The sequence below is a fragment of the Vespula pensylvanica genome, chromosome 1 (genome assembly GCF_014466175.1).
Source record: "Vespula pensylvanica isolate Volc-1 chromosome 1, ASM1446617v1, whole genome shotgun sequence".
NCBI classification, from domain to species: domain Eukaryota; kingdom Metazoa; phylum Arthropoda; class Insecta; order Hymenoptera; family Vespidae; genus Vespula; species Vespula pensylvanica.
The window spans coordinates 2,741,842-2,769,481 of NC_057685.1; the positions used below are offsets into that span (position 1 = coordinate 2,741,842).

Sequence of the window (27,640 nt, forward strand, 5' to 3'; positions counted from 1 at the left end):
GAGAGAGAGAGAGAGAGAGAGAGAGAGAGAGAGAGAGAGAAAGAGAGAGCAAGATAGGGTAAAGAAAAAGCACAGAATTACTATACGGAGTTCAGAAATGGTGCAAAGTACGACACCAGGTGGAAAGAGAGAACCGAGCTTGTGTGTACGAGTGTCGGCATCTCACCTGGGGTCGTTTTTACAAGACCGACGTCGACTCTGCAACGCGGACAAGAAGAAGACCAATTACGGCGACAAAACAGCGACTATATACCGTCCTTTCTTTCTCTTTCTCTCTCTTTCTCTCTCTCTCTCTCTTTCTTTCTTTCTTTCTTTCTCTCTCTCATTCTTTCTCTTTTCTCTTCGAGAGAGTGCCGAATGTTTCGCGCCACCTTGCTTTTCGATCGGTCGATGAAAAAGCGTTGGAAACTTCGCTGGGATACGATCGACTTTTCGATTTTAATAAATAATCTCTCTCTCTCTCTCTCTCTCCCTCTCTCTGTCTCTCTCTCTCTCTTTCTCTCTCTCTATATATATATATCTTTCTTTTGATGGAATTTTCTTGAGAAAAATTGTTCAGTTTCTTCCTTGTCTTTTTTTTTTCTATATAAAATACAGTATTACAATTTGTTCTTTTTTTTTTTTTTTTTTTTCTTTTATACGAGGTAACATTCGCAACACGTGTTAATGTTCGTTCAGCTTGGTATTAATTGATTAATTATCATATCGTAATTATCTTTGAAATTTCATTCCGATACTTTCGATGTCAAAAGAGAAAATGAAATTAAATATGTGTATAGATTTTTTAAAAAGAAAAAATAAATCAAACGTTTCATTATTTCCAATATATCTTTGTAATAATCAAACTATCGAAGAAAACACGAACGATAAAAAGTATTATATAATTGAGACAACGAAAATGATCGGAAATAATCTAAATTATTATCTACGACATGGAACTGTGAGAAATGGAGTTAGGATTCGTAAGAAGAAACATACGTTTTTTCTTGGACTCCTCATGCATACCTCCGGGTGTCGCGGCAGCGTGATTGTGATGGTGGAGGGCTAAGGGATCCTGGGGATGCGGATGAATGGCGGCTAGAGTACTTCCGGCTGGATCACCTGGATTCACCGCGACCCCGACCCCCAGGTGAAGAGCACCATGCTGCGTCGCGTGGGCCGGAAGCTCCATGCTGATCATAGCACGCCACCCTCCTTCCAACCCTCTCCTCCCGACGCCCTCCTCCACCTCGGACAACACCTCGCCGATTTGGACGAGGCGTCTGTGTCACCGTTCTCTTTCCTTTCTGAAACAGGAAAAAATATTTTTATTTTCTTATTTGTACTTTTCTTTATTTTCTTTTATTTTTTTCTCTTTCTTTCTTTCTTTCTTTTTTTTTTTTTTTTTTTTTTTTTTGAGGAAGTAAAAGATATTTTTTGTGAAACTTTGCAGTCGATTAAGCAGATATTACATGTTGAACAATTTATAATATATTATTATTATTATTATTATTATTATTATTATTATTATTATTATATCTTAAATTATTAATTAAGAATTGATAGGTAAAACTGATTCCACCAAAAACTCGATAATTATTAATTAATCGAAATAAATCCTGCGTCATCATTTTTTCTCTCCAGTTTAATATAACGAAATAAAGAACGACCTCGCACGTATACAAAATCGTATTACAAACATATAGAAAATGAATCCCAAATGGCTCCGATAGAATTTTCTTTTTTGCTTCCGAACGTAATAGAGCAGGTGTATCTTCGATTCTTTCCTAACATACAACAACAACAACAACAACGACAACAACAACGACGACGACGATGATAACAAAGAAACAACGACGAATACGAGGAGAAAAAGATCGGTCACAGTTCGCGTTCGGTCAATGACTCGAAAAAACGTGAAGTCAGAGTGAGAAGAGATCAATTGTTAAAGAATAGACAGGGAGGATCATCTTTCTCTAGATATCGTTATACAGAACGAAGGATGACAGAAGGTAGGTAGTATTCTTTTCGAAAAGAGACGACAACGACGACGACGCAACTACGACGACTAAGACGACTATGACGACGAGAACGACGACGAAGGATAACAAAAATAAGTCTCGGTGGTCCAACCACGGTGGAATTGCCTTTGCCACGCTTTTTACGCCCGGAGTAGATAATTTCTTCGTTCCTTTCTACGTAATGGCCTGCCGGGTGATCTTTTTTGCTTATTATGTCCGAGAAGGCCGCCGCAAAGCGACACACCGGGCCGCCTAGCCAACCTCGGAGGGCGGCACGGTGGGAGGAGTGATTCTCGGATGAATGAAAGGATGAATGAAGCGTAATTTCGTGTCCACGCTTTCTATCTCTCTTTCTCTCTCTCTCTCTCTCTCTTTCCCTCTTATTTTCTCGTCAACGTTCATCTAGTCGTTCTTTATGTCTCTATATATCACTATCTCTCTCGCTCGATACTCCGAAACTACGAATCTTTCGAACCTTTTCACGATTGCCACAACTTCGTGACGAGCCGCTACTTTTCTATTTATTTTTCTTTATTTTTTGGTCCTTCGTTTTTTCCCTTTGTTTCTTTTTCTCTCTCTTTTTTTCTTGTTTTTTTTTTTTTTTTTTTTTTTTTTTTTTTTCTTTCAATATCCTCGATCGTTGTTATCATCGTGGAGATTATCCTTGAGATGACACGACATCATTAACGTCTAATAACAATCGTATAAATTAAATCGAATTTACGTTTAGTCTCGTACAATGTTTACTCTCCTTCGTTTTATATCAATAAATGGATCTTCTCATTTCTCAGATATAAATCGTCGATCCCTCAAGGTTACGAGAAGAACTCTCGGTGGTTCGTAAATTTTCAAGAATAAATTTCGTTCCTCTTTTCTATTTTTCTTTTTCTTTTCTTTTCTTTTCTTTTCTTTTCTTTTCTTTTTTTTTTCCTTTTGGTTTCTTTCACTCTACATCCGTGGGATAGAAGGAACGGTGTTACTATGAGAATGAAAGAAAGAGAGAGAGAGAGAGAGAGAGAGATGGAAAGAGAGGTTTCACCAGGCGGTCGCGCAAATCGTCATTCGTCGTTCATCCGTGAAATTCAAAACTACACTCCCGCGTTCCGTCGATTTACATCGCGAAACAGAACGTAGTAAACGTAGTTCGATTCTTTCTCGTGAGAGAGGGGATTGGTGGGGTGGCAAAGAAGTTTGAGGGGTGATCCTCTCTTTTTCCTTTCGAACGGTCACGGTCAGACGAGGCCCGAAAAGAGGTATGTACTCTTCATATTTTTTTTTTCCTTTCTTTCTCTCCTTTTTTCCCTCTTTTCTTTTTAATAAAAAAAAAAAAAAAAAAAAAAAAAAAAAAAAAAAAAAAAGAAAAAATACAAGGAAGAAATAAATAAGATCTCTACGTCGTTTTGAATTCCGAGAGAGAGAGAGAGAGAGAGAGAGAGAGAGAGAGAGATTGGCAAGTAACGCATAAAAACGTCTTTCGTATACTCGAGCGAATTACGCGACTTAGACAAAGCGGTGTAAAGAGGCGAAAGAAGCTAACGCAGAAACAAAGTCGGCGGCCTTTTCCCACTTAACGTCTGGATAAGTATGGGAACGTTACTGTGGAGGCATACTGTGCAAAGTTTACTTGACACCCTTGCACCGGCCGAGAGACTAGAGATATGTATATACCGAAAAGAACAAAACGCCCGGAGTTTAGCAATTCCGTAGGAAAAAAAAAAGGAAAAAAAAAAAGACAAGAAAAAAGAATTGAGGAAAAGGAGAAAAAGAATAGAAAAAAGAGAGAGAGAGAGAGAGAGAGAGAGAGGAAAAAAAAACAAACCAGGTTGCTCCGTCGCCGTCGCTGTGTTCGCCGGCCACGAAAGAAAGAAAAGAACGAGCGTTAGTCATCCAACGATTATATCGTCCGTCATGTAATTATGCGCAACGTACAATATGTAAGTACGTACACGTATATATGTATGTACGTATAAATATCATAGATCTATTTGTACATCTATTGTACACCTGTAAACCCGTACACGTATTTACTCGTTTTACCAGACTGTTTCGCTTTGTTTTCCCAATGTTTCCTTTATGAAACGTTCTAGTCTTTATCAGTGACTAGAAAATGCTATTGAATGTCCAAAAAAAAAAAAAAAAAGAAAAAAAACAAGAAAAAAAAGAAAAATAATAAGAGAAAGAGAGAGAAAGAGAGAGAAGAATAAAAGATCGTTGGGTAAAGGTTGGCCTTAGGGAAAAGGGCTTAAGTAAAGCAAAGTGGCCAAGTTGTAGTTGGCCAAAGTACCAACGTAAAGATCGTGCGCTAGCAAAGTCGGAAGAGAGGAATCGTCTACTATATATATATATATATCTCTCTTTCTCTCTCTTTTTCTCTCTCTCTCTCTCTCTCTCTTTGCAACCGTGGGAGTCGGCTCGAAGTATATACGTAGTCGCTAAAACCATTGTTTATGGTCCCTGAACGGCCGCGTACTTTACTAACTATCCCTCTCACGGGGCCCATAGGACTACCATCGCTACTCTCTCTCTCTTTCTCTCTCTCTCTTTCTTTCTTTCTTTCTTTCTTTCTTTCTTTCTTTCTCTTTCTATCTTTCTTTCTCTTCTCTCTTTCTCTGGCAGGCACTCTTTACGTCTTAAGAACGAAGGTAAAGCTCGTCGAAGGAGGTGGACGAGGAAACGCCAGAGTATCAGCAACAGTGAAACGAGTTTCGAGTCTTGGCTCGTGCACTAAGAGAGAAAGAAAGAGAAAAAGAGAAAGAGAGAGAGAGAGAGAGAGAGAGAGAGAGAGAGAGAAAGAGAGAGAAAGAGCAAAAGGGAATCGTGTTTGCGTAGAGAAGAAAAATTCTGGGCGCTACTCTCTCGCGTGTGGTCGAGCGATCGGGAAAGATCGTCCGTATGGTGGAGGGTAGCTAGCCGCCTAGTCGTGTTTCTCTAACGAGCAGAAAATAGAAACTACGCGCTCGAATTATTTTATTTATTTCTTTCCCTTCGACGACTCTACGTTTTCCTCATTCGTAAATAATACGTAAGTGAGTACCGTAACCGTCAATCTGAAATCTTCTCTTTCTTCTTTTTCTCTTTCTTTTTTCTTCTTTTTTTTTTTTTTGACTTTTTAAATATTTTTAACAAACAAAACTAACAGAACGATCTGAAGTTTTAATCCGTGAAAAGAAGAAGAAAGAAAGAAAGAAAGAAAGAAAGAAAGATAAATTAGAAAGGAAATAAATATATTTGTAACTTGGGAAATGATATATCTTATATTATATAACTACCTAATACATAATATGCGTGTGTATATATATATATATATAAAATGATTTATTATTTATCATTTACATAATTCTTTTTATATTATAATGTGATATATAAACGTACATTTACATAATATTTCTCATGAAACCAGCAAAGTGTAATACAAACGAAATAATGATCGATCGATCGTAAGATTCGTGGAACTCGTTCATTCCATTTGACGTCTTGCAATCTTATTCCCTTTAAACGAAAAAAAGAAATCGAAAAAGGAGAAGAGATATCGAAGGATGCTTATGTGTCCGGCATGTTAAACCGCACGTAATAAAGGAGACTCTCGACGAGATCCTCTTGCGTCGCCGATCCTTCGGATCTTCTTCTTCCTACTTCGTCGATCCAACGAATAATAGTAGTAGTATTACTACTACTACTACTACTACTACTACTACTACTACTACTACTATTACTATTACTAGTAGTAGCAACAGTAAGCAACACAAGGAACGAACGAACGAACGAACGGTGGCTCACTCGTAATGGCGGTGCTCTCGAGGCTTAACAACGCGTGACAATATGCATCAAGAAATTGCTCGACCGAGGAGCCTTCTCTCCCTTACTCTTATTCTTTCTCTCTCTCTCTCTCTCTCTCTCTCTCTCTCTCTCTCTCTCTTTTATCTATACACACACACACACACACATATATATGCACTTGTGTATATATTTTAGCTACTAGAATTCTCTTACGCACGCGCGTAAACGTATTCAACGAGTTCACTCGAGGTTCATTTTGAGGTTCACCAGAGAAATGTTGAGAATTGGCATCGAGTCTCACGCAACGAAAATTCACTCGATAATACATTATGCAACTCTACGGATCATAAACGAACACTCTCGTATGGAATCTCCCAAAGGAATCCTCGGAAATATACTTACTTCTATTTTCTCACCCTTCATTTTTACGCCACATCCCCTTGTTTTTCTTTCCTTTCGATATAATAAACCTATCGATTTCTTACGTTTTATTTATAACTTTCAAACCGACTAGATAGAATGTATAGATACATAGATATATCATAGATAAGCGTATTAAAATGCATCAGTACGTTTAAGAACATCGAATCTTTATCGATTCGACGAGATACGCTACGATGATCCATAGATCCTACGGATTTACCTAAATATTTTCTCACGTATATTCCAATGTTCGATCTTTACGTTAAATCGAACTTGTTCGATATTAATACAATTGATAGTTAACGTATGAAAATGCGTATCGTAATTTAATCGTTGCCTTCGTAGTTCTTTCTTTTTTCATACTTTTCATTTTTTTTTTTTTTTTTTTTTTATTTATTTATTTATTTATCAAATTATTAAAAGTTGCAGCAAATCTCTTGTTATTAAAATATAACAGCACGTCTATTATTTGTAACACCGACGAATCTACTGGTTTTTGATTTATTTATTCTTTTTTCATTTTCTTTTTTCTTTCTTTTCTTTTTTTTTTTTGTTCTTTTTAAACAACTTTCAATAATTATCGAGCAGTAACGTAACATAAACTACTGTACAACTTTGAACGATAATTTTCTATATAGTTATCTCTCTCTCTCTCTCTCTCTCTCCCTCTCCATGCAATTAGAAAATTAAGGTACACGCTCTTGTTGGATCGGAAAGCGCAACTCGGATTTATCGCGAACTGGTATCGACGTATCGATGATGATCGTTCTCGGTATCGGCGATTAACTCTAGCTTCGTATCGCGTACGAGTCTTAAAGCATGCGAAGAGAAGAAGAAGAGAGAGATAGAAAAAGAGACAGACAGACAGAAAGAGAGAGAGAGAGAGAGAGAGAGAGAAAGAGTAGATACACGCGTGCATGAATATTCACGCGAGGCGTATCCTTACTTCTCGTCGACGCAATCTACTCAACGAGGGATTACCATCGACTCTCGATCGAGCTTTCGAACAACAAAAAAACAATCTCCTCTCTCTTTCTCTCTTTCTCTCGCTCATTAACCCCATTACTAGGTACATGTATGCACCATTACTCGGATGATACCAAGAACAGCAACGAATCTCAACCTGCATATATCTACATTATAATTTGATTTCAATTGGAATATAGGTATTAATTCGATTCGATTTTTATAGTTTACGTTGGAAGAAGAGGTTAAAGATAAATTGTTAAAACCGGTGTCTTCGTTCTTCCATGATGATAGGCAACAAGTACTTTCTTTTTTTGTTTTCCTTTCTTTTTATTCTTGTTGTTTTTTTTTTTTTTTTTTTTTTTTTTTCAGTAAGACAGATCGATCTAATTCGACGACGCGTTCGATTGCGTTTACGTTTAACTCGTGAAGAGAGAAAAAAAAAATTGACAGCGACTACTGGAGCATATCGCGCTCGGTCAACCCACGTAAAACGCATTCTGCGTTGGAGCGTTTATATGCGGTTTTACGTGCGGGACGTTTGACAGGAGTCAAGTCGTCACTCGGGTCAAGTAATTCCAGTTCTCGATGTTATGAAGTTTAACAGGTAGAACGTATAAACGGTAAAAGTGACTTCGTCGTTAGTCACTTTTTCTCCTTTTTCTTTTTCCTTTTCTGTTTCTTTTCCTTTTCTGTTTTTTTTTTTTTTTTTTTTTTTTTTTCGTTCGACATTTAGAAATCACGTTTGGATATTTTTCATCTCTTTCATCACTTTCCTTCCTTTTCTTTTTCTTTTTCGAAAAGTCGCTTTTCTTTTCTATTTTTCGATTCACGTGATATTCCGTTATTCGTTTCTTTAATTTTCTTTTTTTTTTTTTTGATACTATCGATAGTATAAAACTACATCGCCTTATTTAAAAGATTATCGTAGCAAGTACTACAAATCTGATCGAGAATTCCTTAAGGACCGGTTGATAATACTTTAGTCCGAAGTATACTCGAAGCCGAAGAAGTTTCTTCTTTTCCGGTTTTCTCGAAGTTAAAAGAGTATAATCCTTGAGCTAGCGACGACTTCGCGAAGTCGTTCGTGGGAAATTAGCCAGTCGCGTATCCACATTAACCGTAGATCTCTACTAATTTCTAGCGAAGGATGTAAGCGAACCTGTAATCGTCCCATGAAATATATTCCATCTTTCTTTTCCCTGTTTCTTTTCTTTTTTTTTTTTTTTTTTCTTTTCTTTCCAGAAGGAAAGCATTGCAATTTACATCAAATACTTGCGTCTAATTAACTCTGTTTGTTCACTTTTACGACGAGAGAGATTTTACGATTGAGACAGTTTCGCATGTCGATTCGTTTAAAAGCAGAGAAAGAGAGAGAAAAAAGAGAGAAAAAAGAGAGAGAGAGAGAGAGAGAGAGAATAAGACAGGAATAAATAAGTAAAAAGAAAAAAGAAAAAGAAGAGACGTGTACGGTCATATGTTTTTCATCGTTCTCGAAGTGAGAGAAAGAGAGAAAGAGAAAAAAGAGAGTGTGTGTTTGTATATAGAAGAAAGAAAGAGAGAGAAAGAGAGAGAAGTTGGTCGGCAAGTTTTAAAGAGCCACCTGTGTCGGTGGCGCGTGCCACCGACAGATTAATCCCAAGTTTCTCCCTTCGGTCTGGTCCCCGTCATACATACGAGAAAAAGAGAGAGAGAGAGAGAGAGAGAGAAAGAGAGAGAGAGAGAGAGAGAGAGAGTGTGTATATATATGTATGTTTGTCTGTATATGTTTATGTGTGTATGTGTATGTGTATGGCAGCAGGTAACAGGTACGAAGGTGCATCCCACCATCGTTGCGCCCGATCTGCAGCACCGACTTCAGCCGTGTGCATCTGGTAACGGCATCCCTCGTCTATTCTTCCGACTCCAGGTCCAAGATCCTATCTACGTTCCGTATAAACGGCGATCCCGCTATTATCGCTTCTTCCATCTTAACCGGTGCACGCCCTCCCACCCTAGTTTTAACCCTAAATATGTGTTTCCTTTCTCCTTTTAACAACGGAGATGATCCCTCTATCGACCTGCTACAAAACATCTACGTTACTTTATTACATATCTTTTTATTTTTTATTTTCGTTCGATCATGTCATCATACGAAACGTAAATTATTAATTATCATATTTATTGGATATTATTTTCTGTCGATATATTAATGATCTCGCGATCTTATTTCCTATTCGTTCCGGTATGAGAATCGTATTTATTTCTTTTTTTTTTTTATTTATTTATTTATTTATTTTTATTTTTTTTTTTTTTTTGTACGGATTTGTGTATTTATAGTTAAGTGTCATTACTTTTTTGTATGTGGAGTTGGTGTAATTTCGTTATGTAATTATTTGTACCATTTTCTTTAGTATTATCGTCGTTTATTATAATGACAGGTCGAACGTATGTATTTATTTCGTGGGTGCTCGTTTAATTGTTAATATAAATTGTTCACATTTTTTTTTTTTGCTTCTTGTAACTTCTCCTTGTTATCATTATTATTATTATCATCGTTGTTTTTGTTGTAAATTTTTTTTTCTCCTATTTCTATGGGAAATCGTACGGCTAATTTAATTTGGGAAAATTATAGCTGTAAAACAAGGCTTAAAACGAGTGAAAAGAAAAGAGAAGGAGAGTAAGAGTCGGTATACGATCGACATGAAATATGAAATGAAAGAGAGAGAGGGGGGGGATGAAGGGGAGAAGAGGAAATTGCGAAGTTGGTTACACTAGAAATGCATTGATTGAATGATTTGTGATCTGTGTTCTGTGTTTTGTGTTCCGTGTTCCGTGTCTCATGTACCGTGTATCGTGTACCGTGTACCGTGTTCCGTATTCCATGTTCCGTGTTCCGTGTTCCGCGTACAGGAATGGCGCGTGTTTTCTACGAATCCGGCGGTCCAAATTCGAAATTCCGTTGGCAGAGAAAAAATTGTATTTCGTAAATTCTAGATATACGGTGCACAGACACATTTATTTGGAGAACACGTTCTCCAAAAATTTTGTTCTTCCAAAAGAAAAAAAAAAATACAAAAATGTTTTTTGAAAGCATTAAAAAATGATTCATTTTGCTTGAACGATGAAATATACATTAATTTGTAATAATTATTTCGTTAATATCAATATACTTTAATACTAATATTTTGCATTATCGTTAAATAGAATCAAAATGGTTAAGAATAATCATATCGAACGGATTAAATCTTCGTTAAATCAAAATAGAATATTGATTCGTTCGTAAGACAATCGATCGAGGCAGTCATTGGACGATTATAAAACTCGATCGACTATCGAATCGAATATCTCCTTACTGCGTAATGGCCGGTTCTCTCTACTTGTTGTATATAAACGAACGTAAGAGAAAGATAAGGTATATAAGAGTAGTCTACCATACGTTGGTACAGGGAAAGGCGTTTTCGTAGCGTAGGTGAAGGGCAACGGGGACTAAGGGGGATAAAAAGAACAGGACGGAGAGATATAGCGAATCGAATTAAACGTCGTAATAGTTTTAACACGGCTCTAATTTTTGGATTTTTATTCGATTAAGAAAATCGTTATGAAAAATGATAAAATTAATGATCGATCGATCGATCGATCGTCTCGATCGCGAGATCCGATGATTTCCTGATCAAAATGCATTTGTGCTCGTATTGGAAAGAAATAATTCTTTCTTTTTTCTTCTTCTTCTTGATAAATTTTTTTTTTTATATCCTCCTTTCGATCGTACCACGAGCGTTTCTCTTTAAGATTTTGAAAGGAAGTATAATAAAGGAAGGAATGGTAGATAGAGATCGTTTGGCGGGGGAGCCTCGATTTTATGTATCGCGGTTATTAGTTTGGAGAAAGTAGGCTAAACGTTGGGATAAATAAATCGAGTCGGTTGATTTTAAATTGGATCGATTTACACATTGGGTGCTTTCAAAGTTATTGTAAAAATCGTTTCGCAAATAAAACCTTGATATTATACGACAAAATCTATAGCCTAATTTTTTTTCTAATGTTACACGATACAACTCAATATAAAATATATCGTACACGTTCTATCCAAAATCATTCGTTATCATTCTAACGTAATAATCGTTATAAAAGTACGAGCGAACAATGATAATCGATACATGGTTATCATGCAATCTACAACGCGATTAAAATAAATTACATCTAAACGGCGATGTTACCCAACATAAACTCGATCGTAATTCCGTAATTAATATCCTTTTAAATAACATAATTTCTCTGCAAAGGTAAAAGTATAATCAAAAAGAATAGGAAAAACAAATTATATCTAAACGAAAGTCGAGCAAAATTCAATCGTAAATTCAATCGTATCGTACGACGATATAAAATCGCGTACAACTCAATTTTTGATAAAGTAAAAATCATTTCACGAAACGTATATACTACATTGATGTATTTACACTTTCGATATCGGATTATTGTTTAAACGAGGAGAGTGTCGCGAGACTCTTTAACACTCGTTCAACGGTAAAAGCTTGTTGCTTGGTGGGACTAGAGATAGAGATAGAGAAAGAGAGAAAAGGAAAAGGAGAGAAAGAGAAAGAGAAAGAGAATGAAAAAGAGAATGAAAGAGACAGAAAGAGACAGAGAAGCCGTCGATAAGTTCATTGTTCTCTCTCTCTCTCTCTCTCTCTCTCTCTCTCTCTCTCTCTCTCTCTCTCTCTCTCTCTCTTTCTCTTTATAGCCTAAATCACGGCGACAATGGTTCTCTTAAGAAGTCGATCGCCCGTTAAGAATAATCGAAGGATTATATATACACGGTTAACTGTAACGAACGCGTCCTGTTTCCTTCTCCCTCTTTCTTATTTCGATCGAGTCTCAGAAGACACGTCCTCGTCGTCCTCATCGTCGTCGTCGTCGTCGTCGTCGTCGTCGTCGTCGTCGTCGTCGTCGTCGTCGTCGTCGTCGTCTCTTCCTCTTTCCTTCCTCTCTACTCGGTTATTCAGCGAGAATACCCGTTTCTCGGGCGACATTGGACGTTCCGATGCACATGCACGGACGAATGCATGGATGCATGCATGCATGCATGCATGCATGCATGCACATAGAAAGAAGAGAAGGAGGAGGAGGAGGAGGAGGAGAACGACAAAGTGAAGGAGGAGGTAAAGGAGAAGAAGGATAAGGAGAATGAGGAGGTAAAGGAGGAGGCCGTATGCACGCGCGAGCAAGCACCTGCTGAGAAACGCGTTCGCGTGCTCGAAGACGATACGTGCTGCTAGTAGATAGTATGAGACATCGACGATCGCGTAACACGATCGATAAATTCGATCGGAGGATTCCCTTTTTATGAATTCCCTCATAAGTATGTACTCTACACGTAATGTTTTTTTTTTTCTCTGTCATTTGTGTGCGCGTACTTATAAACAGATGTAGGTATACAGAGAATAGAGGATAAATCATTCGGATTTATTCAAAATGTATGTATGAAATGAAGAAGGCATTTGATCTAATTTTCTAATACCATTAAGGTTTTCTTGTTAATTAGATATGCAAGAATGTTTGAGATAGTATTTTTTTTTTTTTTATCGTTAGTAAGTCTCTTTCTCACTTTTTCTTCTTTTGCTTAGTCTTCGTATTCATCGAAACGTATGTATACTGTATGATCGTATTTATCGATTTTTTTCTATTTCTTCTTTTGTAAATTTTTGATTATTATTATTATTATATAAATATTATACATACTTATATATATATGTATATATCATATATTTGTTATATTATACATAATATATATTTGATATATATGCATGTGTATGTGCGTTATACATATATACGTGTGCGTATGTGCGCGCTGCATGGAATGTAAACAGATCGAACAAGAATTAAAGTCGATCTTCCAACAAATAAAATAAACTAAGTAGGCACGATAAATGTCCGATAGCTGTCGCTTAAAAACTGTTACATTCCGGGAGCATGGAAAAGCAGGTAAAAGGTTCGTTGGAAAAGTGATAAGCATGCGTCGTTGGAGGGTAGAGTGGCTCGCACGTGAGGAGGTTCATGATAGGGCGAGGCGTCTCTCTTCCGACTTGCGTGGCGCCTTCGAGATCGGCGAATCTACCGTGTGAGGTTTCTAGCTACCAACACTTATACATAAACACATATATACATACATAAATACATACATATATAGAAACGTACGTAACCTAACGAATATGTATATACGTAAGTATACGTATAGATACTACTATACATATACCAAGAAAGCCGGATAAGCTTGCCGACTGTTCGTTGTAGGCTGCTAGTCCAGTCCAGTCCAGTCCAGTTGCCTTCCAGTTGCCTTCCAGTTGCCTTCCACTAGTTGCTAGTCCGCCCACCCTATCGTATACCCGTTTGTAGAGTCAGCGAAGGTCCAGGCCGCGTGCCACCTTGCATTTTTATCGATCCTTCTACGATAAGCGAGCGCACGCGGTGGATCTGCAGCGCAGTTTCTTTACACTTTCACGATCTTCGACCGGGAAACCAAACCGAGACGACGACTACTCGGTGTCACGACTTGGGAATACAAAGGAGACTTCAACGATCGCGTACAACTATTATTTTCCTTCTTCGCTTCATTTTTCTTTCCTTTTCTTTTCTTTTCTATTCTCTATTTTCTTTTTCTTTTCTTTTTTTCCCTTTCTTTTACTTTTTCATTTTGCATCGTTTCCTTTTTTCACATAGAGAAGCTTTTTTTCTTTCTTTTCTCGCTCGTTTGTTCTCGTTCTTCTTCTTTCGTTTATTTCATTTCTTTAATCGTCGATTTTTATTCCAATTATTCATGAATAATTCATTCGGCATCTCCCCGAATAATGAATAATTTTAGTTCGTGAAAAGATCGATGATCGATTAAAGTGACGATTATAACGGATGATATTTTACGAAATCTAACTACTTATTAAGCTTCAGATGTTATTTACACGTTGATTTTTTTATTTAATTATCATCAATAATTCATTATAATGTTTATGAATTTGTTAGTTGTTTTAATTTTAATTTTAATCTGTGAAAAGATGAATGATCAATTAAAATGATGATTATAACGGATAATATTTTGCAAATATATATATATATATATGTAAGATTCATATCTAATGCATTTATTTTATTTTATTTTCATCAATAATTCATTAAGATCCCGATGACTTTTATAGTTAATTATAATTATAATTTTAATTTCTTGGAAGATGAATATGAATGATCAATTCATATCGTGATTATAACGGATAGCAATTTGCAAATATAGTAAGGTTCATATCTAATTTCTAAATTTATATCTTTAATCAGTATATTTTTAATCTCACATAGTAAGGCAATTCAGGAAGTTACATACTTATAACATATATATACATACACACACACACACACACATCTTCTTTCAACATACAATCACATTTTTATTCCTTCGTAGCTCGTTTGACACTTAATTAGTCGGACGGTTAATTAATTTCCTAATAAAACACTTGAAAGCTATATACGTTGTCAAACTGATTTCTTACAAATCTTACGAGCTTTCACATATAGAAATACTCATACGGAAACGGCAATTACATCGTATAATCGTCAAGCAATTAAACGCAATGTACTTACCAACCAATCTCTCCGGTAGAGAAAGAGAGAAAGAAAGAAAGAAAAAGGAAAGAAATAAAGAAAAAAAGAAAAAAACAAAGAAAGAAAAAAGAAAAAAAGAAAAGGAAGAATAAGAAGAGGAAGAGGAAGAGGAAACTGGCATCAGTTCTCCTGCATATACGAGATAATTTATTGATTTACAAATGAAGAATGCATCTATATATGTGTACACGCATACAGGTAAAGAAAAAAAAAAAAAAGAAAAAAGAAAAGACAATGAAAAATTTCTCGATCAAACGATTCTTCTTTAAAATTCAAATACACTCGCCCATTTCTTTTCACTTAAATTACAACGTTCTTTACTAATTAAATAAAAAGAGAAATAGAAATAAAAAATACTAGAGAGAGAGAGAGAGAGAGAGAGAGCGAACGAACGAACGAATACGTAGACAAGGAAAAGACGAATAGAAACAGTGAACGTACGAAATGAAAAAGAAATAGAGAGATGGAGAAAGAAAGAGAAAGAGAGAGAAAGAATAAGAAAGACAGAAAGAGAGAAAGAGAGACGAAACGAAGAACGGAAGAAAGAAAAAGACATGGCGTGTACAATTGATTGGTCCTGGTACATCATGCCCCGTGTCTTCCACCCCTTCTTTCATGGGAAAATCCTATCATCGAATGTTACTACGCTTTTTCGTAATTCTCTTCTTTCTCTATCTGTCTGTCTGTCTGTCTGTCTGTCTGTCTGTCTGTCTGCCTTTCTGTTATTCTTATTTTTCCATCACACCGATATCACGAATTCTTAAGATATTATCTTCACCGTTATCTTAACGTTAGACCGAGACAATTTCCTATACGAGAGATCATTTCGAGAATGATTTTAACGCGTCAAAGAAAATGATCTATGAAAATCTAGGATAGGACTCTTCTGTCTCTTTCCTATATCCCGCTACTTATGATCCAACCCATACATATCTCTCTCCGAGTATATATAATCCAGCGATATTACCGAGCGCATTCGAACTGGCCAATGGAACGTAATGCGTTCGGTAAATGCACTATTTTAACAATGCCTTGTGACGATCCGTCGATCATCGAGATCAGGATTCAGAGACTAAGAAAGAGAATAAAATGAAAGAGAGAAAGAGAAACAGAAACACGGAAAAAGAAAAAGAGAGAGAAAGAGAGAGAGAAGTTTGGATCGGCGACGATCAAAGAAGTAGGTGGAGGAGGAAGGAAAGAGCACGGCCGTGACGAATGCAAAGACCGCTTTGAGAGACGTCTCATTCATAAATGGGGCCGATCACAGCTACGAGAATGAGAGAGAAAGAGAGATAGAGAGATAGAGAGAGAGAGAGAGAGAGAGAGAGAGAGAGAGAGAGAGAAACAGAGAAAGACTGAGAGATAGAGAGAAAGAGAGAAAGAGAGAAAGAGAAGTGTTACGCGTTTACCTGCCCGCCAACGGAGCAGGTGTGTACAGGTGAAGCGTCGAAGCTTCGTCTAAACACAGGAAAGGCCCGATATTGGCAGATCGGTTATGCCCGACGGAGACGAATCGATTGTCGCTCGGAGCGCCGCGAAGTAACTGGATTCGTCGACGATGATGACCGACTTCGTTCCTCCGTTCGACCGTTTCTTCTTCGAGGCCTGCGGCTTCAACGAAGAAGAAGAAGAAGAAGAAGAAGAAGATGAAGATGAAGAAGATGAAGATGAACATGAAGATGAAGAAGATGAAGATGAACATGAAGATGAAGATGAAGATGAAGAAGAGGAGAAAAAGAAAAAGATGGAAAAGTAGGAGGATGGATATCTTCTCTGTCATTGTTTCTCCTTTTTATTCGAAAAAGGCAACGATTCTTTCTCGTTAAATTTTTTCAAGCGTTGCTACTATCTTATCTTTGGGTTTTTAGATCGTTAATAAATATGATATTTTGTTGTTGACTTTACCGATTATTTGTTATTCATTGTTTTTCTTTTCTTCTTTTCTTTTTTTTTTTTTTTTTTTTTAATTTTTTTTCTTGGTTTTATCCTCTTTCTGTTTTTCTTTCTTTCTTACGTGACGAATATTTTGTTCCTTCCGTATTTCTTTCTTCTTCTTCTTGTTCTTCTTCTTTTCTCTTTTTATAGCGTAGATATTTTTTTCTTTTCAATATATATATATATATATATATTTCTTTTTTTTTTTCGTTTTATATGTACTTTCATCGAAGTTGAATTATTTCATCGATTCTTCTTTTCGTTACAACATTTCTTTTTTTCTTTTTTCTTTTTTTTTTTTTTTTTCTAAATAGCATAGATATATAGAACAGATATATATTCTTTTTATGTATTATCATCGGAGCTAAATTATCAGATCAATACAAAACAGAATTAGTATGTTTTAAGTGTATTTCAGTATTAATAGATTCTATAAATAAAATAGCGTTTCGTGTTTTTACTGTTAGCTTATTATTCGAACTTTTCTCAACATTATCGTTCGTTCGACCGGCAAATAGAAGAGAAAGTCGAGAAAATAGAGTTTGTCTTTTTTCTCCTTTCTTCTTTTGTATTTCCGTTTTTCTTTTTTTTTTCATCTTCTCCTTTATTTTTTTTTTTTTTTTTTTTTTTATGTAAACGTCGATAGATTTAAAATGAAATCGTTAGAAAAATTGGCAGGAAGTTTCGCAATAAGAAGAAGAAGATCGACTCGGTGTATTTGCTCGTTTCTTGAAGAAAAACGAGCCTCTCTTTGAACATCGAGAGAGCTGTCTCTCCTCTCTCCTCTCTCTCTCTCTCTCTCTCTCTCTCTCTTTCTCCCTTTCTCTTTCTTTTTTCTATTTTTCTTTTTTTGTTTTCGAATGATCATCGGATCCGTGGAAAAGTGAGAACGCTGCGGGATCAATTGAGCCGCTCCAGTTCGCGGAGGATCCGTCGCTTCTCGTCGTAAACGTCCGGCAAAACCGCGCTTAGTTACGAACGCGTTCGAGTGTAAGAACCACACCGATCTCTCGAGAGAAAGAAAGAGAGGCTTGTCCGACGGATAGAAAAGAAAAGAGATACGAAGATAAACGAGAGAGGAACAGTCGAGCGGGTGTCATTAAAGTGTCTTTTCGCGGTACGTTATCGTGTATCTCGAATAAATTCTTCATGCTCGCGACGAGAAAAGGAAAGAGAAAAAGAAAAAGAAAAGAAAAGGAAAGGAAAGGGAAGGAAGGAGAAAAGTTGAAAAAAAAAAATAAAAGGAAAGTGAAAGAAAAATAATCAAGAGAAAAAAAAGAAAAAGAAAAAGAAGGAGAAGATTGCGTTATATTTAAATCGCAATAATCTTGGTCGAACGTCAATAATTATTTGCAAACTCGCACGAAGTAAATAAGTAAGTAAGTAAATAAGTACTTACTTATTACTTACTTTTTCCCTAGCAACTAAGTAAGTACTTACTAGCAAGGGAAAAAGATCGTTTGATCGATGATAGTATATACTAACTTCGTAATGCAAATTATTTTTCTCCGTGATAGTACGCCATGGAAATCGAACGTAAATTTCTTATTGTAAAGGAACGATGGCGTCGATGTTAAAATAACATCGCTAAGCGAGTTTTAACACGGAATGCGAGATCTTTTTGCCGTTTGAGAAAAAGTCACGACGTTGTTGTTTTATACGGAATGGCGAATAATCTGGAGAAACGGAGGATCGATCGATCGATCGATCGTTCGAACGATTCCATATAAATTGAAACGAGGGTGGGTGGGGAACAAAATTCCAACTGTAAATCTCTAGCCGATGTATCCTAAGTTAATCTGTTTCTCTCGATTCTATCAAGAAATTTCTTTTTTCTTGTTCCTCTTTTTTTTTTCTTCATCCATTTTGTTTCTTTTTCGTCTCCTTCTTTTTCTTCTACTCTCTTATTTCGCGACGAAGAAAGAAAAAGAGAGATCGTCGTCATGAGAAATGCAAAATCTTGCAAATACGTGGACACGTTTTGGCCCATCGACATCGAGAAGATCGTGCGTATAGAAATAATCGAATGTTTTGCGTTCGATACCGTTCGATCATACCGCCATTTCTAAATACTTCTTACTTTCCTTTCACGAAATAAAAGAAATATATTCGTCGAATCAATAGCGAATTTATTGCAAAAAAATAAAAAAAAGATGAAGACAGTTTCTTAACGCGTCGATCGTCATAGTTGCGATCATCGATGACAATCGTTGTACATTATCGACTTTTATTTTCGTCCGATGTTCGATGTCTAATTTTAAACGTTATCTCGAACAAATCAACGATTAGAAACGATATATTTTATTTAAAAAAAAAAAAAAAAAAATCGTACGACATAAAAATTTATTTAAAGAAAATTCACTTCGACGCTTTTCGGCGTCGGTCAATATAATAACTGATAATAATTAATAACTTTTTCATTTCAATCGTAGAAATACGAAAGGAACTTTTCCAAGGGAGGTCTTTAAGATCGATTAGAAAAGGATATTAGAAATTTCAAATCTGCCGGACATTCACGATCCGTCGCTTCTGGCATTTTCAATGTTCGAGACTTATCTCTCATGAACCAGGAAGATGTTTGCTAGAATACATACAGATTCCAGTCAAGTTATCCATAAGTAGATATAGACACACATACACGCACACAGACACAATATATCTATCTTTCTTTCTCGTATAACGCATCGGTAGATGATCGATGCGACTGCAACCTAAAAAATATATATATATATATATATATACACATGTGTTCGCATGATTTATTTCGTCCCGCATTCGCATAAGCCTTCTTTACACGCATTCTATCTGGATAAGCTTTCTGGTATCACGTGACGCGTATCCACCAACGCATTTTGCAACGATTTTCAGGGTGGGTTCAAAGTCAAAAGAAAAGGTCGTTCAAAAGGAATATTTTCCTTTTGAGAGACGTCTATCTCTCTTTCTTCGAACTTAATCAAACCTTTTATCGATCGTTATATCCATAACGTTTACTAAGTATATGTATAACTATCCGATGGAACGAATAAAAATCAAATCTAAAATAAGAGATTGTTACTTTTGCGATACAGTACTTAGTAATAATTTTAAATGCTATCTATGTTTCTTACAGGTCTACAGATTTGATTTTGAACGTGAAAATTGATAATACGTATACGTTTCGTTTCGTTCGATTGACTTTTTTCTTTTTTCCTTTTCTTTTTTTTTTTTTTTTTTTTTTATTCAATTATTTTTTTGTTTGTTTAGAAAGAAAGTAAAATAAATTTGATAACTACTATTTTCAAATTTTTTTAATTTCACATAGAAAAAAGAAACGTTGTCTCTTCGCAAAGATTCTAACAGCGTCCTAAGTTTTATCGTAGGAAAAAAAAAATTTATAAAAATACTACTATTATTTTGTAAAATTGTCGATTCATGTTTCCTTTTCTTTCGATTTTAATCTTCAATATTCATCCAATGAGTTTAAAGAGGCCAAATTTAAAAATAAAAATACAATGTAGATTAGTTCCATTCGAAAATTTAATTTATACACTTTGGCCCGTATATACCAAAGATATATAATATAAATATTATACATGATTTCTCTTTATAAATAGATATCACAGATGATATATGCCGTTACATAATTAATTATGAACGATAAAGTAATAACAGGATCGATGGGTTAATGAACGAGGAAGGGGGAAGGAGGGAGGGACGAAAGGAAAGGGTTAATTTGCATTTATTGAAATCAGTATATATCAGTTTCGTAAAATTTTCATCAACGTGTAACATTACATAAGAACGTTATTAAAATGCGATTAGGCAATTTCACAGATATCGTCTATATACTTGCGAAATTTTAACAGCTGATTTTAACCGAATCGTCGAAGATTTCGCTTCTCTCTTTTTCTTTGCCTTCATTTTTTTTTTTTTTTTCATTTCATTTTATTTCTCCAAACGTCGGAACGTTAGATCGAAGAGACAGAAATTTTCGTAGAAAAATTTTGACAAATTTAAATGTTCGATGATCGTCATCAATGAATAAGATTTCGAATCGTTTGAATTAATTTCCTTGAGAACATTGATATTTGATCGAAATTAGTAAAATTGAAGAAGGCTACCGAAAAAAAAAAAAAAAACTATAGGTAGTAGTTCGTAGCCTTGAACGAGTCGATTAGAGTCGAGATATCCCGCGAAGTAGTCGGCAGCCATAGTAGGTTGTACCTGAGACCGCGTAATGAGGCGACCTTGGACGAAGGCGGGTGGCACAGGAAGTCGACAAGGTTTTTATCTGGCCGACGTTCGCTCTAACGCGCGCCTGGTTGCCAGCCAGAAGAAGAGAGAAAAAGAAGAAACGAGAAGGTAAAGGTAAGTACTTATACTATCGTCGATTAGTATAAGAGAGGACGATTTGACCTGTCGAAATTTTTTGTCTTTTTCTTTTTTTTTTTTTTTTTTGTTATTCTCTTTGTTCTTTTTTCTTCTTTTCTTTTTTGTTTTTCAACTACGACTTGACGACGATAAACACACGATGACTTACTATCTACTTTCGCTGTTATCTTTCTATCTTTTCTCTCTCTCTCTCTCTCTCTCTCTCTCTTTCTCTTATTTCTTATTTATTTTTTATTTTTTTCTAATTTTCTCTCCCCCTTAAAAATCGCTATAGATACGGTATCCCACGTGTCCTTCGTTATATCCGACGGGAATAAATTTGTTACGATAAAAAAGCAAAAGCACATATCGGCCTTGAGGAGTTATCCCATAGATAAGTCGAAAATTCTTATTCGTTGTTTTTCTTCTTTTACGCGTTCCTTTTTTTTTTTCTTCTTCTTCTTCTTCTTCTTCTTCTTCTTCTTCTTTGTCTCTTTTTCGTTATCTTTTTTTTTTTTACGAAACGGATGTAATAAATTAAAGAAAGCACGTAAAATGTGTAAGTACTAACTCGTAGAGATCATTGTAATCGTACTACTACTATACGTAGGTAGATATGTAGGTACTTATATACTTAAGTATAACTATGTTGGTTACCTACGTACTTACGTACATATATATATACATACATACAATGAATAAAACACGTATCTCGTGTCCGAGATCGTACGGGAAAGCGATTCGTACTTGCTTACATAGTTATCTACACTCGCGAATCGTACTAAAGATAATATCAAAACTGCGCGCGAATTAAGAGTGAGCTTGAGACGAAGGGAAGCCGAATGAACGACGGTCGTTCGGTCGGTTGGTTGGTTGGTCGGTTGGTTGGTTGGTCGATTGGTTAGTCGGTTGGTTGGTCGGTTGGTCGTTCGGTTGGTCGGTTGCTCGATCATCGTGATGGTAATAAAAGTTGGAAAACAACGGCGCAAAAGCAATTACTCGAAAAAGCGAAAGCGGATTCTTTCGCGCTTTTTTTTTTTAATGCTGAAAGACACAAACGGAAGTAGACAAGGGTTGGATAGGTGGGTGATTGGATAGTTGGGTATGGTGAGATCAGAAGAGAGAGAGAGAGAGAGAGAGAGAGATAGATTGGAAAGAAAAGAAAATGGAAAGAGAAGAATAGAATAAGGGAGAGTAGGAATGAAATAAAACGAAAGAAAAACGCATAGGAGAAAAAAAAAAAGAAAGAAAGAATATGAAAGAGATAGAAAGCGAAATGAAAGAGACACCTAGCGTCGGATAGTGGATAGAATAAAAAAAAAAAAAGAAAGAAAGAAAAAGGAGAGAGAATCGGAGAGGAGGACAAACGTGCAGGACGAAATAAACAAACAAATAAAACAATACAAAAAGAAAAAAGAAGGACGCTAAGAGAAAAGGAAAGACAGAATGATTAGGAAAAACCGTATGGAAAAGTATATTACTAAGTAAATGAATACTCGCTCGTACGAGATAAATGGAAAGAGATAGGTGAATGGGGTGGAGAAAAAAAGTAAGGAGAAAAAGAGAGACATGGAAAGATACGAACGTGTAGAATGAAACAAAAATAGAAACGTTGTAGAGAAAAGATGGGGGAAGAAAAATCGATTGAAAAGAAAAATCGAGAGAAAAAGAAAGAGAGAAGGAGAAAGAGAGAGAGAGAGAGAGAGAGAGAGAGAGAGAGAGAGAAAGGCAAAGAAAGTGAAAGAAAGAGAAAGAGAAAGAATACACTGTACACAATGGTTATCCGAATCGTACGATGAATTCTCCAGTCGTAGTCGGTTATCATCTTGGATAACCGAGCAAGAAGTTTCGAAGCAAGATCGAGAAAGAGAGAAAGAAAGAGAGAAAGAAAAAAAGAAGAGGTAGGTAGGTAGGTAGGTAGGTAGGTAAAAGAGAATAAAGGGAAGTAGCAAGCAGCAACTAGAGTGGCAGAGGCGCATAAAGTGACCCAAGGAGTTACCACGGGCATTTATAACGTATCCGGAGAGAGGAAATATAGGCTGGAGAAGGGCACAAAGCACTTGTAAACCGTGGAGCCGTGTACTTCTTGGCTGCCGTTGAGAGTACAGTAATATCCCTGAATTATTACCAAGACGCCCTGCCCTCTCTCTCTCTCTTTCTTTCTTTCTCTTTCTTTCTTTCTCTTTCTTTCTTTCTCTTTCTTTCTCTGTTTCTTTCTGTCTCTTTCTCTCTCCTTTTCGAGTATAATTGACGTCGCCGCGATCGAAAAGGAGGAAACGTTTCCGTCGACGACAGCCGCAACTGATGCCCATCGCTGGCATCTGTTTTATTTAGTTTTCTTCTATTTAGTTTTGTTTAGTTCGCTTTAGTTTCATTTAGTTTCCTACTTTTCCTGAGATTCTCGGTGATACGTGATGATACAGAGAAATCTACGAGCTTGATTTTCGAGCTTTGGTTCGAACGCACGTGCGGATCTTTTTAATCATTCTTTACTTTTTTTTTCTTTTTTTTTTTTTTTTGATATTCGGTTTATTTTCTTCTTTTTCTTCTTTTCAAGATTTGCTTTCTTCTGGATTCTTTTTTTTTTTTTTTTTTTTCTCATATACTTAAGTCAAGATCGAGGAGATCGCGTTGTTTTTATTTCATTCGTTTCAGTTTTTCTCTTTTTCTTCTATATTATTTTTAATTGTAGTCATTACGCTACGAGATATCGAAAATTTATTTTATTATTTTAGATTATAAATAATTACGTTAAAATCGTTTCGGAGATATAGAAAGTTTCATTACGAAACAATGAAATTTATCATTCTTAACAATAATATCTAATTATGATCGAAACATCTTAATAATACTCTCTCTTAAGTCTTCTATTAACATAAAGATCAACGTAAATCGAAATACGAATTATTTGATAAAAATTAATACGAATGGTTCGCTTTAAATTCCACGATGTTCTTTGAATTCGAGCGAAACGAAGTAGAAAAAGAAACGTTATTACGAAAGAACAGACGTAGAAATAAATAAAGAAAAGAGAAAGAAAAAAAAAAAAAGGAAAGAAAGAAAAAGGGGAAAAAGAAAGAATACAATGCGATCGATGTTGGAGATTTCGATCGGATCTTGGATATCGTCGATAGCCGTGGGCTCGCAAATAATGATTGTTAAACAAGCGTTAGTGCGCACGAAGATGGCGTTATGGCCAAGAGAAAAAGAGAAGAAGAGAAAGAGAAAGAGAATGAGAAAAAGAGAGAGAAATAGAAGGAGAATGAGAAAGAGAGAGAAAGAGAGAAAGAGAGAGAGAGAGAGAGAGAGAGAGAATTCAGCAAGCGGTGCAATGGTGCGTAGAGCGAGAGCTAAACTCCGTCCGGCACCTCGTTAAGAGGTGCTACGGAAAATACGTCGCAGATATATTATAATGCCTAAAGAGAAGTATCGAACGAGTTGGTAAATGCTCGTCTCGCGCATTACATGCTGCCGATTATGGTAATACAACGGGGCTCTTTTCTATGTTTCGTTTGTAAGTCGGAACCGCTTGTTTCACCCGATTATATTCGTGATTTATTAATTAGTCGTTTAAACTATACGGCATTTATGTATATATAAATAATTACATATATATATATATGTATGTATGTATGTATGTATGTATGTATGTATACCTCTTATACGTATAATTATGTTTTTATGATATTTTATGGATATATTAAAATTTCTTTTTTTATATTATATAATGATAGTATAAATCATATTTATATATATCTACATATATATATATATAATATTGTTATGATATTGTGACGTAATAAAACAATAAAATTTGTTACATATTCATATCCTTATTACAGCCTGTTTGTTAATAAAGATAATTCTATAATATAATACGGATATTATGAGATTATAAAACATTCAAGAACAAACCAAAGAAAGACGAACAGGATCAATAAAAAGAATTCGCTTTTAATCGTATCGATCTCCCGAGAAAGAGAGATAGACAGAGAGAAAAAGGGAGAAAAAGAGAGAGAAAGAGAAAGAAGGAGAATACAAAGGAACTTAATTAATATAGCGGAAGACGATAAAGTCGGTCTGGTCTCCCTTTTGCGATGAGAAAGATCGCAGATCGAATCGCTAAGAGTCCGAGTTTCAAATTTCAACAAGTCATGGCCGTTGACGCCTCCCTTGTGGGCCTGACACAAACGTCTACCCGTCGTTGTGCAAAAGAACGAACGCTCTATTAACTGACCGCGTTATCGTTGCGTGCACTTCCAATTAGCTGAAGTTAACGCGCCGTGAGAGAGAAATTTCTTTTTTCGTTTTTTTTTTCTTTCTCTCTCTCTCTCTCTCTCTCTCTTTCTGTGTCTCTGTCTCTCTATCTCTCTCTATTTTTCTATCTCTCTTTCTCTCTTTCTTCCTCTCTCTCTCTCTCTCTCTCTCTCTCTCTCTCTCTCTCTCTCTATCACTCTGTCTCTCCGTCTCTCTCCATTTTTTCCTTCAAGTTTGACTGTAAAAATTACCCAACCTATATTGTTCCCTTAATTATAGATAGTCGGTGCCACTAAAGCGTAACCTTGAAACGCGGGTGGCTTTCAGGTGCGAATGGACGAAGGGGGAGAAGAAAAAGAAGAAAAAAAGTGAGAGCGATCAAAGACGATGATTAACTCGAACTATAATAAAGCTTTCCTATAAGTGTATATACATATATATATATGTGTGTCTGTGTATGCATATATATATATATATATATATATATATATATACATATACACATATATGTACGACCTATTTTAAACGCGTGGCGTCTTCCCACAAACATTACTTTTTAACGCCATTATATTCTCTCCTACGCTAGTATACCAGCATATAAAAGTATACTCATTTTATCTCTTTTTCTCTTTCTCTTCCTCCCTCTGTCTATCTCTCTCTCTCTCTCTCTCTCTCTCTCTCTCTCTCTCTCTCTCTCTCTCTCTATCTTTCCGTCTTTTTCTTTCTTTCTTTCTTTCTTCCTTTTCTTCACGGTGTTACTTAACTACTGTTTTCTTTCGTTCCTCTTCTCTCACGCGATTTCCTAAGAGACTCGCGTTAACCCACTCGCTGGATAGATAATCTAGCCTTTAACCCTCGACCGACTAATGCTTGCTCACTTCTAACTCGTATCTATTGTTGGATTTTTCAAGTACACTTAATTATTATTATATGTCTCGATAATTACAAACTGTCTTGGAATTATTTTCTGCGAGGAGGTAAAAGAAAAAAAAAAAAAAGAAAAGAAAAGAAAGAGAAAACGGAATATAAGAATGTAGCGACAGAATTATTAGAAACAATGCTATTGATCTAATGCGACAATAATTCGTACGTAAGTTGAAGATCGTGAATCTTTTTCTCTCTCTCTCTCTTTCTCTTTTCTTTTTACCAACAGCGAGACTTAATCAAATAATAAAAATTTTCTTTAAGAATCCTTCGTTTAAAATTATATGTAATCTATGAATAGATTCGAAAGGGTACTTGACGAAAGAAATAAAAAAAAAAAAAAAAAGAGAAAAAGAAGAAGAAAAAAAAAAATTAAAATATTGGGGAAAGAAATCATTGAAAATTATTATTCCGAACATTATTTAATCCGATAGAATCGATTCGCACATAAATTCAAGACACAATCATTTCTCGATTATTTAATCGAGACATTTAATTAATGAAATATAGAAATTATCATTGATTTTCAATTTATTGGTTATAACTAGGTAGTTTTCATAGCGATCTAACGTTTTCTATATCCTTTTTGTTTTAAATATCTGACCGATGGTTTAGATCAGAGACAGATTCCGCAGGCGCGACGGCCATTGAATTCCACCGTGCGATAGAATTCAAGCGTGGCATGCAACGCTCAGATAGACATACACCTTCCAGCATATCTGTCATTAACGACAAGTTGAAAACGTGTAAGCGGTTGAACGTCGTCGCCTTCGTTCTCTTTCTCTCTTTTTCTCTCTTTCTTTCTCTTCCTCTCTCTGTCTCTCTCTCTCTCTCTCTCTCTTTCTCTGTTTTAAACTAGACAAAGCTTCATAAAGCAGCCGATACGACTGCATTGAAAATGTACCAGGTTCGATTCGATTTGACGGTACGACATCGGTTACCTCGGATAGAAACGTAGGAGGTGACATTGCGTTTCCGCGAGTTTGTTCGACGATATCTTTCTCGATTACGTTGTTAGACTGATTTACACCAGAACTCAACTAGTCGTCTATATTCATCGAACTTTTCGAACAATAAAAGTGTTTAACAAGAGAGAGAGATAGAGAGACGGTCAAATAGACAGAGAGAAAGAAGAGAGAGAGAGAGAGAGAGAGAGAGAGAGAGAGAGAGAAGGAATTGAATTTTTACGTACAAGGGATGTAAAAGTGTTCACCATTCAACCGATCAATTTCGAAAGTCACGAGGCTGAACGAGGTTTATCAGAACAACTTGGAATTTCAACGAGTCCTTTTATCGTCAAATACAATAAAACTTGCCCATAATTTATTTCTTTTCTTTTTCTTTCTTTCTCTCTTTGTCTTTTTCTTTTTTTGTTTTTTTTT

At 35.8% G+C, this 27,640-nt stretch overlaps 1 protein-coding gene across 1 annotated transcript in view; it reads right to left on the reverse strand.

Moving 5' to 3' along the window:
- Window positions 1-27,640, reverse strand: part of LOC122628024 (neurogenic protein mastermind) — a 188,063-nt gene that overhangs the window by 142,692 nt on the left and 17,731 nt on the right. The window contains exon 2 of the mRNA XM_043809823.1: window positions 979-1,286. Coding sequence (XP_043665758.1) covers window positions 979-1,180 — 202 coding nt within the window. The 5' untranslated portion in view covers window positions 1,181-1,286. The remainder of the gene's footprint in view (window positions 1-978; window positions 1,287-27,640) is intronic.